Raw genomic sequence first — 17,065 nt, forward strand, 5'->3', positions numbered from 1 at the left:
AATTCCATTTTTGAATGCACAGTTGGTGTATGTTAGAAGCTGGAAGCGTATCTGGCCAAAACTTCCGGGATCGTGCACTTCAAAAGTGGCGTTTTCGTTCCACGATTGGATGTCCTGAACACTTATCGATCGTTAGCCTATTAAATCAAACATCAGCTGCGCTCCAAATATGATTGAAACGTCGGAGGAAAATGTCAGACAAACTGCGGGCATCCAGAGCCTACTACGAATAGCAGTATTCCTGTACAAAACCTCCAGATAACACTCTATATTAATAGAGCATCGTTAATTCAGAAGTTTTCTCTAGGATTTTGCTAAATATCGTGTCTTATTGCATCAAACCGGCTGTCCTGTTTTGGTTTGATGTTGTATGTCTACTTTTATGTGCCCTTATTGGTTATGAGGAAAACTAAAACAAAAAAAGAATTAACATCGCTGTGTGTGGAACTTTGGGAAAGCCGTTTGCACATCGGAAGCCAACCGAAATGGAGCACAAATAGCGCTGCACGCACCACGGAGCACAAGGTGTCCCTGGGCCTGGCCTGGTCCTACTGAACAACTCAATCATTTCCTCTCCAGAAACTGTAGCGGAAGCATGTTGGGGAACCACCCACCAACTTGGGCGGCCGCCATTCGAGTGGAACGCCAATCGATCGCGCGGAAGACCGACCGACATTACCGCGCCACATATCCTGTTCCTTGTCGGGGTGAAACGAAAAAGCATACTCAATTCCTTCCTTCATAAAAAAAAAAACTAGCGCCAAAGCGTCAGGGCGTCGCCAAGATGTCCGTCATCGGTCTATAGTGTCTCGGTTCGGTAGTGCGTGTGTAACCGAGCTTCTGGTTGGTTCACTTTTGGGCGCAGAATTTCCAAACAACAAGCTCGCGCCGTAGCGGGCCCACCGTGAGCCAAGTCTCGAGTCTCATTACGCCAAGCCAAGCCAGGCCACCGTCTCACACGCTGTCAGACGGTGGCGGTGGCGGGCTGTGTTATGCATGAGGCACGCGATGAACCATTAGCGTCGTGACGGGCTGCGTCCGAATCGGACGTGAGCTGAATTTCGCCCAACGGGCGAGCTGCAAATCTAATTTGGCAGGCCAATTCAGTTCATCAAACCTCATCTCCTCAAATGCGTTGCTGCTCCGGCCCCGGCCGCGGGAGTTTCGTTACAAAACCATCCACATCCATCAGCCTCTACGCATCTGGCTCCTCTCCAGACGGACGGCTCCACACTCTTGGCCGGTCGGCCGGGGCTTATTTTGCTCTTTTTCGTTTTTCTTCACTATTTTCAGATGAGCTATTACTTCACCCCGCGCATGGTGGTGGCTACATGTTGTTTTTGTTTCAAAACTATGTGATACTCTTTTTCCACTCTAATGCCCTCAAATCAAGTGCGCTCGCACTCGCTTGCTCGCTACACTTACCCGGCCCGGCCTACTGCCAGGGTCGGGCAGGTCGCCAGCGCCAGCGCGTTTCCTTTTTATTAATTAATTAGCGTACTCGATGAGCGCGTGCACACAGACACAGAGAATCTGCTGAATCCGATCCGGACCGAGGACCGACTGCAGAGGACCGAAAAGCGAAGGAAAATGTTATGCGCACGTACTGGGCCGCGAAGCGAACCGCTTCAGGCGGCTCGGAATGTGTGCGGCACCAGGCACCCGGCCCTAGAAGGGACACCACTCCGGCGGCCGGGGCGGGATCGTGCGAGGCGATTATTTAACGGACCCGCACATTTCAATCCTCTGCCGCGGCGCACGTGAAACGCTTGCAAAAACGCTTCACTCCAAAGCGGTCCTCGGAGCGACTTGCGTGGAACGCGCGCACACGGACTTGCTGAAATTGCTTGCTAATTAAAAGTTAATTACTCGCGCAGCTCGTGAGCCCACCATAGTGGTGGGTCGAACGCCGACAGCATGACCGGTGACATATCGAGAGTCGGTGACATCCAAGAAAGGCCTTCCGCTCGGCAATTTTTGGAATTGAATCGCACTTTTTACTGCCAACTAATGGAAGGCGATGGCGCGTCGAACTGAGCGCCTTCAGAATGGAAACGGATGGGGCGTTCTGGGGCGCATTAAACTCACCGCTGCCGATTTTACTTTCCGCCGTCGGGCCGTTTGCGGCGAAAGTGTTCTCACAGTGCTGCCGCCATCAGCGTAATGCGTCATTAGACATCGCCCCCGGGACATCGCGTCTGTCACTATCATCAGCCGCCGCTGCAGCCACCGATCGATCTGGAAGCGATCAGATGAACGACCGGCGATCGTGATCGCCAACCCGACGCTTAATCTCCTTCACTTACACCTTCGATAAGAGCCCGCCCGCGGTAATGGTCGCACCTCCGCTTCCGATTCCGCGCGCCCCGGTAATGACTCCATTAGCTGCGCGCCCGGCCGGGGCGGTGGGCCCAAATGGTGGGCTTTAATTTTTGAATTAACGTCCACCGCCACCGTCCAGAAGCTGCGGCGATAGAGAATCTCGCGGCGCGAACCCTAGAACCTTTGCCGGAGTTGCTGGGCGAGCACTGGGAGGGAACGAAAGAAAAGGAAACCACGCTGGTGTCCACCAGTGCATTGGCCTGTCCCGGCCCCGGCGGTGGCGAGGCCAGCGAAAGCGAAAAAAATTAATTACTCTCCCACCTTGAACTGTCCACCACCGTCCAGCATCGCAGCGCGACACATCCCGGCGCCCCGTGTTCCCGGCGAAAGATCGCCCGGGCCGAGATTGAAATAGATTCCGCAGCTTTGCGTGCGCCGATCCCGCCGCCGATGACTATTCGAATAGCTGTGGCTGGCCACCCAACCCCGGACACACACACACACGCGCACGCATCCCACGGTATGTTTCTGGTTCCGTCGCGATCGGCCCCGGAACGATCGGGCCCAGCGTTCGGTTACACGTACCAGTTCTGTACAAGCTCCGCTCGCCATTTACTGACCGCCGTACTGATGGTTTATTGATGAAGAGCTTTCAATTATGTCATCCACGCTCCACGGTAGGTTCTTACCAGCCCCAGAACCCCACGACCACAAACGTAATTGCCCGCGAGATGGCACCGGGTGATTTATCTTCCGGACGCTGGACGCTGGCCGATCGGAATTTCTGCCATTCCCGCTGGAATTAAACGTTTCATTGTTGGTGTAATTGAGTGTCTCGGATCTCGGAACTCGGGCCCCTGCGGAGGGAGGAGTGCATTACATAACGCCGCACACGAAATGCACGATAAGGCTTACGATAAACTGCAAAGGGTGTGAAACGGGCTCTGGGACAAGGTTTGGTGGTGTTTAAGTCCGGTGAAGAGTACGAGAACGTGTCACGGTTAATTATGCGTCCAATTTTCACCACGATAGCAGCTCCATCGCTTAGCGCTGACTGCGGTCTGCCGATCGGGCTAGAACGGATGCAACGCCGCATTCGATCGGGGCACTTCGATAGGAATTCATGCAGAGGAATAAATTCTCCAAACAAGACGCCTTAATAAAGCTGTCAGCTTTCGTTCGATGTCAAAACACTCGCCCAGAGAGTGCGTTCACCTTTCGCGGGGGGTGGGGGCGGCCAAACTCTTTGGCTGCGGCACTTTGGCTGGGTCGGACCGAGAACACCCGTCCAAAGCGACGCCCGGGTGAGATGCCCGTCTTCTGGAGAAGTCACCCAACTGGAAGGCTGAATGGCTGAAATAAAGCTTAGTCTGAAAGGTGATATCATTTAATTAGCAGCAAGCAGTGCAGAAGAACTCCGGCATAAAATCCCGCCTGTCGGGGGATGCATCCGAAGAATGTGGCGCAGATGATTACTATAATTTGCATTCGGTTTTATTTTTTACCCGCCACACCGTACGTCTCATTACTAGCAGTGCCATTAATGCCACACGCTTAACTTTCGTTCCTTCGGAGGAGCCGTGAACGTTTTGACACCTTCCGGTGTTGGCCGGCAGAGGAGATGCCCGGTTTCGTTCGTTCGGGTTCTGGCGCGCGGTCATGCATTCCCCAAGGAAAGGTCGCACGGGTTTTGACTCGCCAATCCTGGCTGCTGTAACAATGTGTCGGAACATACGCACCCTGATCGTATGATATCGGGCTCCGCATACCTCGTTGACGGTAACCAGAGTGACGAATGTTGAAAATCGCCCCAAGAACCATCCCAATTAACGGCTTAAAATCTGGACAGACATTTTAATAATACGGTGGAACGGGCAGCGATGGCCAGCTTTTAGCGTAGTTTTACAGCCATACTTTGTACGCAATTGTTTCGGATACTTTTCAATTGCTTCTTAATATGCCGGGGGCTGCGATAAACAAAGCATGTAAAACCGGAAGAACGATTGAGCCGAACTATGACATTATGTTACGTGATCGACGAAAGAAATGCGAACTTCGGAAAACACAAAGATGGGATGTATTATCGTATTACTTACTTATTGTATTATTATAAATCCGGAGGAATACGATTGTTCATCACCCGTAACAATGTAATAATTTAATCGCTAAGATTAGGCTACTCTTTCTTACTATGCTTTTACTTAAGCGCACTTCGCAATTGTACATTGGTTTTGGATGCTGGCTTGCTGCTAGCTAGCTAGAAGCATAGAAGCAATAGAGACAGCTTTGAAATGGAAATGGACCGATCTGCAAATCATTAACACCTCATCAGCCGAACGATAGAATATAGAAGTACGAACATAGAGTCCGATAGCCTTTTTCCAACTGCACCAACAAGTTTTTCACATCCCAGGGTATACTTCAATATCCGCAACATCCGGTTTAATGTTCTTGGGCAACGTAATATAAACGAATCGCGTATCAAACCCATCTCCACAATCCAACCCACAAATAATATTTGGAACTGGAGCCTATTAAGTGGAATAGAACTTTCCACCAACGCCTTTCCAGTCCGCCTACACAATTAGAAAAAAAACCTGTTAAATTCCAACTCAAAGCAAATCTTCAGAACATAGTTCCGAATGTACAAATAATCGAGCAACACTCTATTCTGCTCGAATGTACTCGAACGATTATTCGACAAGTTTTGCGTGAAATGAGCCCCCGTTTTCGAGCTCAACTGACATCGGTTTGTTTACGTTTTGTTTATCCTTTCCGTGAGCTTTGCTAGGCCAGCGATAATCAATAATTTAGTGAATTCAACTGAACGTGTGGAAATTTGGTGAAAAATGCCGACGCAGAAGAAAAAAGGAAAGAAAACTAAAGAAAACAAGAGCGAACCGAAACCGGCAGCCAACATCAAGCAAGAACCGGAGGAGCTGAAACCCTTAGCTGAATACATCGATGACCGATTGGAACTAATCCGCCAAGTGTTTTCGTGCGTTAAACCGAAGGAAATCAAGTACCTCTTGCCGGATTTTCTAGAGGGAAAATCGAATGATATTATCAAAGAACGATGCCTGGACGAGCTGCTCGGAATATCCACAAAGCGATTGCGGGCCGTAATAAACAACACAAAGTGTCCCACGGACACGGAGTCAGATTCGGAAAACTCGGATGTGGAGAAAATCGAAGGTTCATCGGCAATAGCAACAAATGTTGTCCAACACTATCTCCCGATACAATGTCACTAAAGTTTCCGTTTTTATTTCAGAGCACATATCGTTGGATGAAATTTCTTCCGACTCCGATGCTGACGCAAAACGTTCCAAACGCAGCAAAATCGGTAAGTGGCATCGGTTCATTCCTCTTTGCAACACCTTTGCGCTAATAGCAATGCTTTGCGCTAAAAACAATTCACATTTCACGTTGCAGCCGAAAATGCTAAACAAACGGACGCAAGAAACGGCGGCGGAGCAAAAAGTAAGTGCCGTGCATGATCGAATCAAACGATGCGAAGCCTGCCTCACGCAATGACCAATGATTTTTTGTCACAGGTGAAAAAGAAATGACGGTCCTTGAGTTGCTGGAACTGCAAGCGCGCGCTCGTGCGATTCGCTCTCAGCTGGCGCTCGAACCAATAACGAAGATAGAAATTGATTCCGAACACGAGGAAGAGCACGACCGCCATGGGGATGTCGACACAGACGATGAAGTACAGCAGACCACCCGCAAGAGAGTGCCAGCGAAGATGGCTGCCGTGGAAGCTTCAGCAGCGGAAAATGGAAAACAACTCAAAACAGAAAATACGTCCGGAGGAGAACAACATCCTCGAAGAGTACGCTTGAAGCGTAACTTCCGCATTCGACAGGTTGGCGAGGATAGCGACGATGACCAGGAATCGGTCAAAACCGCAGAGGCAAAATCGCCGGAAAAAACTGTCGAACCCGAGCAAGAACCCGAGCCCGAACCGTGTGAAGAAGTGAAGGATGTGGACACAGCACCGGATAAGGTGGAAACTTCTCCAGCGCCAGCGGGTTCTGCGGAGCCACCTACGGACAAAGAAGAACAACCTGAAGAACTACCGCAAGCAGAAACCAGTGAAGATGCTACAGAAAAGTGTACCGTGGAGACGGTGGAGGCAGTAGATGAGCGTTGCGATGAAAGCAATTCAAGAGAACCGGATTCCGCCCCTGTCCCTGCAGTCGTGGCGGTTGAAGTCGATGCTACCAGCCCGAAAGACCGCAACGACGAACGCGAAAGTTCCCCGGAGGTAATACCGGTGGAAGAGAGCCCGGAAACGCTTTGTATTTCATCCGATTCGGAAGAGGAACGTTTAGCCAAAAAGCGGGCCTCGATATTTGTCCCTAATATTGAAGAACTCGACCGCCAAGCGAAGGAACCACCGCCACCACCGGCGGAGAATCCCGTGGCCGAAGACACCGAACCGGAGGAGGGTGAGCTTTCCGAGGAGGACGAAGAACCGCCACCAGCTGAACCGGAAGCAGCTGCAGAGCAGATCCCAGAAAAGACGACCGAAGAACAGGAAGGTTCCGAAGTTCAGCAGCCAAACGAGGGTACCGAATCCGGAGCAACAGAGGATAAGCCAACTGAAGACAATGTACCCGACAGCACCACAAACGGCGACAAGGAGCCTCCGGTCACGGAGACAACCGAAACCGAGATTCAATTGCTTTCCTCCGGCACCGAAGAGTCCGGTTCGGAAAGTGACGATTCGTCCGGTTCCTCCTCGAACGAAGCAGAAAGTGAGCAGGAAAATAAAAACCTCGAGCCACCACCGAAAGTAGATCCGGCCATGGACGACGCTGACATTGTGGAGATCCACGATTCGGGTGACGAAACCCTGCTGCTCGGCGATAAGCCGGTCGAAGAGAACCCGGAAGAGAAATCGTGGAATTCGCGCTGGTTGAGAAGCAATCGGGTGGCGAAGGTGATGGCTGCCTCCCGGTTGGGTAACAAGGTGCGGGAAAAATTAAAGAAAAAGAAACAAATACAGCAACAGGCGGAACAGCAACAGAAACAGGAACAGGTAACGGAAGCAGCAGCCGAAGCAGCCAAGCAGCAACCGGAGGCAGTTCCCGCCGTTGCCGAACAGCCGTCGAACGTTGAAGTCGGCTCGGTTGAGCATTACCGGGAGCTGGTGGCGCAACAGGAAAGTAAAGACTAACAGTGATCGCGGTAGATGCTGTGGATAAATGCAAAAAAATATTCCTAGCACACGGGTCTCCCAGAGTCTGGATGTTGATAGCGGTCCCATTTCGGTAAAATATAAAAAATTAACATCGAATGAAATATCAGTTTCTGGGTTATTTAATACTTTATTTTCTTAACTAGTTGTTCGTCTATCATTGTGGAGGGGAAGGAAATTCATTTAGGAAGGAAGTGCACCCGAGAGTGATCGGGTGATCTCTAACATCAATGCGCAGTTGGCCGCTTGGGTGAAACCCGCGCGGAAACGTGTGGTGGAGCGTATGGTTACATAAATAATACAATGTCCTAATGCACAGCGAATATAGGGACTCGAAGGGTCAGAAAGAGAGAGAGAGAAAGAGAGGAAGAGAGCACGAACACGCCCTAGGAGGCAAGGTTGAAGTTACTGAAATCCGTTTTCAGCTGTATCGTAGGCTTCTGCTGCTGGGCGGCACTGTTCCGGGCCGCCGCATTCGCTGCCTCACTCTTGCTCTTCTGTAGCGACGCATTCAACTGATTGCGCTTGATGGCCGCCTCAAGTTTTCGCCGTAGTTCCGGTGCCTGCGCCATGAGCGTTTTGAACTCTTGCGGATACTTTGGACCGATCTTCATCAGCCACTGGATGGCGTGATCGTTCAAAGCGGCCACGTACTTCGATTTGGTACGCTGCTGCTGCTGCTGAACGCTCTGTAGCTTGTCCTGATCGTCCAGATAGTTGATGAGGATCGGTACCAACAGCGTCAGCATTTGTATCCCTGGCGAGCAAAAAGATAAAAAAAGTTATTATTTATTATAGCAAAACACCTTCCGACACCATTAGCAGCAAACAACGAAGACTTGTTTTAAAAACGGAAAATTTAGCAACACGTTTACCTTGCATTAACTCGTCTATGGCCGGTAAGTAAGCATTAACGACAGAGATACAGAGAGAGAGAGAGACTAGAGATTGTAACGGTCCCAATTTTCGAATCGATTACTTACGGTTCTGTGGTTCAGCAAGCGCGATCAGCGTTTCGACCGTTGTGATGCCCTCCAGCACCAGCGCCAGTTCATGCTCGTTGGTTGGATTGCGGCTCTGCTCCGAGTAAAGCTGTTCGATCAGGCGCGGGGCCAGGGCATGGATGTACGGTGTGGAGACCTTCAGTTCGCAGTTGGCAAAGAGTGAGCGGATCGTTTGGATGCACTTTAGCCGCACCGCCGGTAAGCCACTTTGGAAGCACTGCCGGAAGTGGTTGATGCACGGATACTGCAGATTGGGGACCGAAACGACGGCTGCCGGTGAGTGTAGCAGGAAGACGGCGATCGCCAGCATCACCGTCACTTCGTCCAGTTTCGTCTCCTCGCACCCGGTCTTGGTGAGATCGATGATACGCCCGAGTGCGCTTTGAAGCAGCTTGCGCCACTCGTCGGCAGATTGTGCGTGTTGCGCGTACCGATCGGTGGCCATAGTTTTCAGCAGCTGCAGCGCAGCTTGCACCACCGCCGTGCCGGCAATAATTGACTCATCGTGGACCGACTTTGTGGCCACTTCCTTGATGACACCGGTGGTTAGGTACAGCACCGTCGGCAGGATCGAGAGTGCACCGAGCGGTGAACAGAGCTTCGTGAGCTCGTTCAAGCTTTGCAGAGCGTTCGCTACCAGCAGACTACTGTCGTCGCTCAGCTTGATCAGGCCGTGCTGGGCTAGGGCCATTTTGAGCTGCAACTGCTCGTTGGCCACACGCGTACTTTGCGAGGGATTCATGGCCGGAATTTGACGTGCCAACAGGCACAGCACCACTTCCAGCACGGCATAGACCAACGATTTCCCGGGCAGTATCTCGCCCTCTTCTCCTCCCTCGCCAAGCAGATCGAGCTCAGCTTCAGTCGCGGCATGATCGTGCTCCTCTTCCGCTTCACCATCTCCCCCTCGATGGTTACCATTTTCACTTTCCGTGCCATCGTCCGCGCCACCATTGGCGGCCATTGTTCTTGCTTCCTGCTTTTCCGCGTCCAAACATTCGTTGGCGGCCGTGATCGTCTGCTTGAGGATCGCTATACACAGGAACTGCACTTCGGCACTGTCGCGCGTTAGGATGAGGCGATGCAGCACGTTGCACAGTTCCACGGGAAGCGTCTCGTTGCGCATCAGCACGGCCCGGGACCAGGTCGAGTCGAAGATTGTGTACAGCGACTGCAGACAGGCGATCACACAGTCGAGCTTCTCGTTCGTTCGGGTACTACACAACGCCTCCATACAAATGCCAAAGATCAGATGGAACCGATCGGCACTCAGGCTACCGTGCGATATCGTGGATGCCGCCGGAGCCATGCCGGTACCGCCGAGCATCCCCTTCGCACCCAGAACCATCGCGCCAGGAACATCGTTTGCGTTGGCCCTATCGTCCGCCTGCTCCGCAGACAGTTTCTGTTCGCTTTGCGCGAAACCTTCCGCCTTCAGCCAGAGGGCGGCCGCGTACAGAATGGCGGGCCAGGAAATCAGGTAGTGCGGCTTCGACAAGTTCATCGTGTCGTTCGTGTAGAATGCTCCACCGTCGTGCGGCAACTGGCTAGCGTACTCGGCCGGCAGCGACAGCAACGCGTAGTCCTTCAGAGCGGCCAACCAATGCTTGGACAGGTTCTCAAGCTCCGGTTGCACCAGCGACAGCAAGCTTTCTCCGCGGCTTTCAAAGTCTCCAAACTCGTCGTCGAACGTGAGGCGATTGAATTCGCTCGTGACGGCCGCCGCCGCCGGAAGGACCGCCGCCGAGCAGAGCGTCTTCAGCATCTGACTGGCTGGCGCTTCGCCGTGGCCGATCATGGCCATAATGTACACCTGGCCCCAGGCCTTCAGGATGCTCAGCTTCTCGAGCGTGGCCATGCTTTCGTTGTACAGCTGCGTGCTGTTGGTGCGGCTGTTCAATTTGCTCAGATTCGACACGAGCAGCTGGTGTACGCGCCGCAAATCGTTCAGATCGCGTGCCACTCCGGAACCGATCCACGCGCTGCACACCTCACACGCGGCCGCCGTCACGTGCGACGGGGTGTCCTGCGAGAAGGCGGGCCGCAGTGCTGCACCAACCTGCGCTTGAAACTGCTCCAACAGCAGGTGGCCCGGAAATTCGGGCTCCGGGACGTGTGCGAACTTGTCGATCACTTCCTGGAGCGTCTTAAGACCCTCCAACCGCAACTGGTCCGAGTCGCTGGTCGCCGCCATAAACGCCATCCGGATCAGATCGGAAAGGTGCAGCACGAGAAAATCGCCCCGTGATTTCGTCATCTGCTGCTCCTTGGCACTGACCAGATCGAAGTGATTCGCCCCGGCACTCTCACAGCTAGCGATCACCTTCCTCACGCACTCGGCCGCAAACACTCGGGTCGGCCAGCGTGGCTGTACGGCCGGGTGCGTCGCTTGATGATCCTCGGCGTGAAACTCGATATTGTCATCATCGTCATCGTCATCGTCGGTGTCGTCTTCGTGATCGCCACCATCGCCAGAAGCACCCGTCGCGGCCACACTCGCATCCACTTTCCCTTCCTTTCCACCACTTGCCGCTGAGCCTGCTCCGGCATTACCACCGACCACAGCTTCCCCCGGTGCCGACGAGTCGGACGCCACGGTCAGCACGTTCTTGCACATACTCAACCACTGGGACAGATTGTCGGCCGCCAGGATCTGCAGCATCGAGGTGATCGTGTCGTGAATGTTACGAATCATCTCACTGTCGCTCTCGGTGTCCAGCATGCCGAACAGTACACCCGGCAGCCCGTAATCGGAGAGCGCGTACCGGTCCTCGTCGCTCACCAGATTGGCCGCATGCTCGCAAACTTCCTTTGCTTCGCGCGTCGTCAGCTGACGCAGACAGGAAACGGCCGCCTTCCGGAGCATCAGATAGTTACTGCTCAAATTCTGGCACAGATTAGGAACGAGTGTCGACAGGTTGACGTGACGCGGTGCGAATAGATGCAACTGCTGGAGACACCCGGTAGCTTCCGCTTGCACCAGCGGATCCGAGTGCGCCTGCATGATTGCGGCCGCACAGAGAAACGACGAACGGGCAGTGCAGACGGACGTCGAGTTGCCCTGCAGTTCGGGACCGATCGTCGTGATCAGTGCACTCAGCACGCGCCCAACGCACTGGTGGACGTCCACGTACGACTGAGGAACGGTCAGCAGAAGCTTCAGCGCCAGCGAAAGCGTGGGCTCTACGTAACCGCGGAACATTGGCCCACCGGAGTCGGCAATCAGCGAAAGGGCGTACAGTGACCACACCTGCACCACGGGCGAACTGCCATCCTGGGCCAGGGCGAGCAGAATCGACACGCTCGTGTTCAGATGCTGCGACGAGCCCATGCCACCAACGTAACGATGCAGGCAGCCGAGCGCCAACGAGTGACCGGTTCGTGTAACAACATCGCGCGCCGATTTCAACCGATCGAAACTGGTCTGTGCCAGTTCGGCCGTGATTCGCGAATCACCGACCACCTGCGCGATCCGTCCAAGTGCTTCGCCCGCCGCACAGCGCAAGATCGGATTCGTACTGGTCAGCGCACCGAGGATGAGGTTCGTGGCACTCTTCCGGACATCGTCCTGCCCGATGGCGGCCTTCGTTTCGGTCAGTCCCTTCAGGCCGCTCAGCAGCGCTGTGAAGATGTTCATCTGTACCGCCTCCTGTCGAGAGCTTTTCGCGTGCTTAATGCACTCCCCAAAGTGTTCCAGCATCTGCAGTCGGTGCTTGTTGGCCACCTTCGGGAAGATCAACCCGAACAGCGTCACAGACATATCGATGACGGCCACCCCGAGTGGTAGTGGACCCGGGCACTGTTCAGTGGCCGCGATCGCACGGTACAGGCAGCAAGCGTCGTGCTCAAGGGCTCCGGAACCGGCCGCACTGTTGGGTTGCAACTGAAAGTACAAAAAACGTGCGAATGTTAGTGATCCGCCGATTTACATTAGCTGATTTTTGCTCTGGATTGCACTGTGGTAAAAGCGCCGTCGTACTAGGAACAATACCACACGCTACGGAGGAGTACGGAGGGCAATGAATCACTTAAAGCAAGCATCGGAGAAAAATAGTCATGAAATTGTGTCAATGATGAATGATTGCGATCGCTAGTGCGAAAGAATAATTGAAACGATTAATGAAAACTCAAACCGCAAACTGGCAAACGAAATGCATAGGAATAATCACAAAAAAATTAGTCATTTTAATAAGAAAATAAGATTACTTTAGCAAACAAGCTCGGTGAAATAGATTTTAATAAACCAAAACGAAATTGATCCTGCCAAATGAGATAGAAATTCATTCGTCACTAGAACTAATATAAAACTAAATCAAAAGTTGGAACCAAATGTCAAAACCACTAACGAAATGTGAGACGAGTTTGTTAAAAATCGAAACAGTTAGAATCGCCAATTCAATCTCAAAATAAAGTAACAATTATTGCTTGCTGACAAGTGATCAATCATTTACAATAAAAACCGAAATATCCCTCAAAACAAAACACGGATATCGGCAAACGAAAGATGGTAAAAATTGTGATCGATGACAAATGATAAACAATGAAAGAAAGATATCCAGAAAGTGCTTTTTTTGATTGCAGAGGTCGGTTGGATTTTCAAGCATTCACAGGCCACTAAAAAAACCAGCAATTTCTCACTTACGTAGTCACCGTCCGCCTTACGGTTCGGTTCCATCTATTGGGCACACAACATTCACATACAATATTCGCATAACCATCGGTGCGATTATAAGGAGGCAAACATTTACACCGCAACCGCACAAGAGCGACAAGAGCGGTTATTGGAGAAGGGGAGAAGGGAAAAGAATTATTTCGAATGAGCTACGATTCCACCCATACACGAGTGAGATTATGATTCCCGGTATCTGCCAAGCCAAGGAATGTTGGCGTGTACCGGCAAGTTAATCTCTCGGAAAAGTGTCTCGTTTTCAGCTCAGAAAAGTCTAGTCTAGTCTAAACGTTGTACTCACCTGATCTTCGATCGTGCGATGATCGGTGTCCTGCAGCCAGGTTCCCAGAATGATCGAATCATTACCGTGGCACATCTGCCGGAGGTACGAAGTGGTGGTATTGGCCGGATTCTCCGTTAGGGTAAACTCCGACACTAGCATGCGCAACAGATGTGTATAGGACGATTCGAGGGCGTTTGCCGGTAGCAGGGCAAGAGTTTCGTAGAGCCGCAAGCGTACCATTGCCGTCGGTGCCTTCAAATGTTGCCCGTAATTTTTTAACACCGACGTTATGCTGTAACAAAACCGAAACGAACGCATTCAATTTTTCGTCAATGCAATCAATACAACTTGATATTGAAAAGCGGATACTCACTTGATAAGCATGGCTAGAGCGCTTTCGATAGGTGTCAGAAGACGCCGCGTTATGTCGTCGGTTACCAGCTCGGGACAGTGAAGCAAAAAACTGTGCATCACAGACAAGGCACCGGCTCGACCCTCCAGCGTAACCTGCCACGTAAACGCATCGCCGCGTGCCTTCTCCGATTCCAGTTCCTTGGTCGAGCGCGGGAAAGCGTTGCGCCACAGTAGCAACATCCGCGGCAGTAAACCCTTCACCACCGGCACTCCGAGCGTCATTATTGCACCAATCAGCAGCCATCCGGCCTGTGTCCGATTCAACGACAGTCGACTATTTTGACTCGCCGTTCGTAGCAGTTCCTCCGCCGTGTTGAAGATGATCTTTCCCCGCGTATGCGGTATCCCCAGCGGTGAATGGCGCACTCCACCAAGTACCGCGGCCAGCGCGCCGCTGTACCCGGAAATGGCATCCGGCGATGTGCGCATCTTCTCGATTGCTTCGATGAACCGATCGATTAGTGGCGTAATTTGACCCGGGACGGCCACGCAAACACACCGCAAACACCATGCGGCCGCCAACCGTGCTGCCATACACGGATGTATGAGGACGGCACAGATGGCGTCAATAAAGTTGAGCGACTGATCGGCGAGCAAATTCTGGGCCGTGGTGCCTAACAGTAGCACCAAGCTGCCCAGTTCTTGCAGCGCGCACACGAGCAGATGCTGACTGAAGAGCGTCTCCTGATTAGAATCCTTTGCGTTCTCCGGGTTGAAGTCGATCGAGTTCATCTGCTTCGCGATCAGATGGATCAGCTCTTTGCAGGCGGACGATTGTGCTTTCTCGCCCAGCATCTTACCGATCACCGAGCGCAGGATAAAGTTGATACATTTGCGCGAGTAAACCGCGTCCACGTGCGAAGAGGCCGCCTTTGGGTTCGCTACCAGGTCAAGCACGTGCACCAGAAACGGTTGTAGGTTGCGCTCCAACCACAACCCTCCCATGGTCTGCACAAACACGACATACGCGTGCGTTACGCCGACGCGCACCTCACGGTTTACCCCGGAACTGCCTTTTATAATCTCTCCCGTGCCTTTTAGAAACGACACACCGCCACGCAAAAAGCCGGACATTAGTACACCAAGCGCTTCATCCAGCGAGACCGGTCGCAACGATTTCGTACTCGACGCCGAAGCGGTCATGCTGCTGAAGTTGCGCAAACTTCCGTTCTGTGTGCAGGCTATCAACGTCCCCAGAAGCTTCGCCACGGCGCACCGAACCTCGTAGTTGCAGCTGTCGAACGCTCGGAAACACAGAGACGCCAGGCTTTCCAACTCGCTCGTGTACAGGAACGGGGCATGTTTCGTCATCTCCAGCAAACAGTTGGAAGCGGCCACCCTGACGGCCATCACTCGATCGGTCAAACAGTAGCGCACCGCTTTGTAGATGTCCTTATGCACGTTCACGATGGCCGAACCCATGCCGGCGCAAACTTTCTCCAGCGTGATCATAATCTCAATACGGGACTGCGATTCGGCATTCTTCAGTGACTTGAGCAGTATCTGGACCGTTTCCTCGTACGAACGGCCCATCATGCGGCCCAGCTTTTCGTACATGCACCCGACGACGCAGATCGCGGCCAATCGCGTCGGTAGGTAGCTGGGCGAATCATCCTTGTTCTTCAGGATGTCGTTGCACTTGTTAACCGTTTCGAACAGCAGAAACGTGTCACCGACAGAGAAGAGCGTTGCCAGGCATCGGGCGATCAGCTTTCGTGTTGGCGGCCCAGGCGAACCCTGAATGTGCTGCGTCAGCTGCTCCACTAGCTTCTTCTGGCACCCCTTAATGTCAGACTTCTGGGCCGCCACCAGCACCTTATCGAGGAAGCGCAACCACTCGAAGATAAACACCGGACGTTTCTGTTCCGGTATCTGGGCGAGAGCATCCTCGTTAAGCGTTAAGCTGTGCGATAGTTCCATTGTGGCGTTTTGATGATCGGCTTCCTCCTCGGGGTCTGGGTATTCGTCTGCGGGTGACTCTGCTCCGGACGATCGCTGCTGCAGGGGAGGAAAGTGTTTCAACGATAATGTCGCCGCGTCGCGAATGTATCTAAAATTGAACCGGAAACAACAAGAAACCAATGAACCTGATTTTCATCATCAGCGCCGAAAAACAAGTAAACGAAATGGATTCACAGTGAAGTTGTGTCGATTGATGTTTTATATGACACAATATGAAGTTCAAGTCTTCAATAATTTATCTTTCGTTCCCACAAAGTGTCAAATTCCAAAAAGAAAAGATGTAGCGTCTGTTCCAAGAAATGATGATCCCGTTTCGGTGCCCACGGAATAGGATGGTTGGACGCTCAGCGCCAAAGGAAGCCTTATAAGGTGTTTAATGACCAGCAACCTTCCATATATTGACCCTCGGAGGTCCAACGGCAGCCATGCCGCCACAGTTACGGCACTAGCAACTATAGACCGCCATCTCCGCTAAGAAATGTGACCTCATCTCGAGAAGCTAGTCTCACAATCGTGGGATGTAGTTTTCAAGGTTGTTAGATATCGAAAGAACCGAAAACCAAAAAGTGACCGGCGAAGTTGGGTCGATAGGCCGGCTTTTTTTCTCGTTAATGGGTTGAGAGTGTGAATGAATGATCCAATTCTTCCCTTCGATCATTGTGGCCGTTAGAGAGATAACCGTATCACTTCGCCACCCTCTAGAAAGTCATTAGAACCGTTCTTAAAAACACAAAAAAAACATCTCCACGACATATGACACCTCCGACTTGGTTCCCATGGATGCAGGCCGAATATTCAGCCATCCATGAATTGTTACCAGCACCCACCAACACCGACAATTGACCGTCGGATTTGTGCGTGAGGTGGTGTGCTGCCCCACGAAGCTGACCCAAAAATAAAGAGCAATTATGGGATTAATTCGAGAACATTTACCGAAACAGTGAGAGATGTTCGATGTGTGCCCCCATCACTTAAAATAGCGGCCGAAATCCCACTGGAATCTCGCGAACCGTTATTTTCTGCGCGCTCGCTGGCCACACTCCTTGCAGAACCGTTTAAAGGCCAATGAGTTTACCAATCCATTGGCACTGTGGCATGTTTGGAGTTTTGAAATGTTTTCCACTGTAAACGCGTGTTAATGACCGAAATATTGCTTGTTTTGCTGTGCAATCGCAAAACAAATGAGGGACAAACGTATTTTC

The 17,065-nt window shown here is 52.1% G+C and overlaps 2 protein-coding genes across 4 annotated transcripts; one reads left to right on the forward strand and one right to left on the reverse strand.

The window, feature by feature from the left end:
- The first annotated feature begins 5,171 nt into the window (after positions 1-5,171).
- LOC128271912 (proteoglycan 4) lies at positions 5,172-7,592 on the forward strand. Its single transcript, XM_053009594.1, has 4 exons — positions 5,172-5,517; positions 5,597-5,668; positions 5,758-5,805; positions 5,880-7,592. Exons 1-4 carry the CDS (start codon positions 5,172-5,174, stop codon positions 7,508-7,510), a joined length of 2,097 nt encoding a protein of 698 aa, XP_052865554.1. The 3' UTR covers positions 7,511-7,592.
- Positions 7,593-7,687: 95 nt separating this feature from the next.
- LOC128275647 (HEAT repeat-containing protein 5B) lies at positions 7,688-15,821 on the reverse strand. Of its 3 annotated transcripts, XM_053014223.1 has the most exons (9): positions 13,861-15,821; positions 13,506-13,779; positions 13,178-13,210; positions 11,118-12,418; positions 9,897-11,060; positions 9,433-9,824; positions 8,515-9,360; positions 8,407-8,421; positions 7,688-8,288 (listed from the first exon to the last, which is right to left on the reverse strand). In XM_053014223.1, exons 1-9 carry the CDS (start codon positions 15,819-15,821, stop codon positions 7,918-7,920), a joined length of 6,357 nt encoding a protein of 2,118 aa, XP_052870183.1. In that variant the 3' UTR covers positions 7,688-7,917. The 3 variants fall into 3 exon arrangements, with proteins under 3 accessions (XP_052870183.1, XP_052870184.1, XP_052870185.1); XM_053014224.1 differs by lacking the exon at positions 8,407-8,421; XM_053014225.1 differs by lacking the exons at positions 8,407-8,421; positions 13,178-13,210.
- Positions 15,822-17,065: the final 1,244 nt, after the last annotated feature.

Source organism: Anopheles cruzii, chromosome 3 (assembly GCF_943734635.1).
Source record: "Anopheles cruzii chromosome 3, idAnoCruzAS_RS32_06, whole genome shotgun sequence".
NCBI lineage: Eukaryota > Metazoa > Arthropoda > Insecta > Diptera > Culicidae > Anopheles > Anopheles cruzii.

What these genes read in the sequence shown, in the direction of transcription:
- LOC128271912 (XM_053009594.1), top strand. Translation starts at nt 5,172, where the DNA reads ATGCCGACGCAGAAGAAAAAAGGAAAGAAAACTAAAGAAAACAAGAGC. An exon ending in GGATGTGGAGAAAATCGAAG is followed by an intron (nt 5,518 to 5,596) that starts GTTCATCGGCAA and finishes TTTTTATTTCAG; the next exon opens with AGCACATATCGTTGGATGAA. An exon ending in AAACGGCGGCGGAGCAAAAA is followed by an intron (nt 5,806 to 5,879) that starts GTAAGTGCCGTG and finishes TTTTTGTCACAG; the next exon opens with GTGAAAAAGAAATGACGGTC.
- LOC128275647 (XM_053014223.1), bottom strand. Translation starts at nt 15,821, where the DNA reads ATGGAACTATCGCACAGCTTAACGCTTAACGAGGATGCTCTCGCCCAG. An exon ending in ATCGCACGATCGAAGATCAG is followed by an intron (nt 13,211 to 13,505) that starts GTGAGTACAACG and finishes TGTGCCCAATAG; the next exon opens with ATGGAACCGAACCGTAAGGC. An exon ending in TAACCATCGAGGGGGAGATG is followed by an intron (nt 9,361 to 9,432) that starts GTGAAGCGGAAG and finishes AGGGAGGAGAAG; the next exon opens with AGGGCGAGATACTGCCCGGG.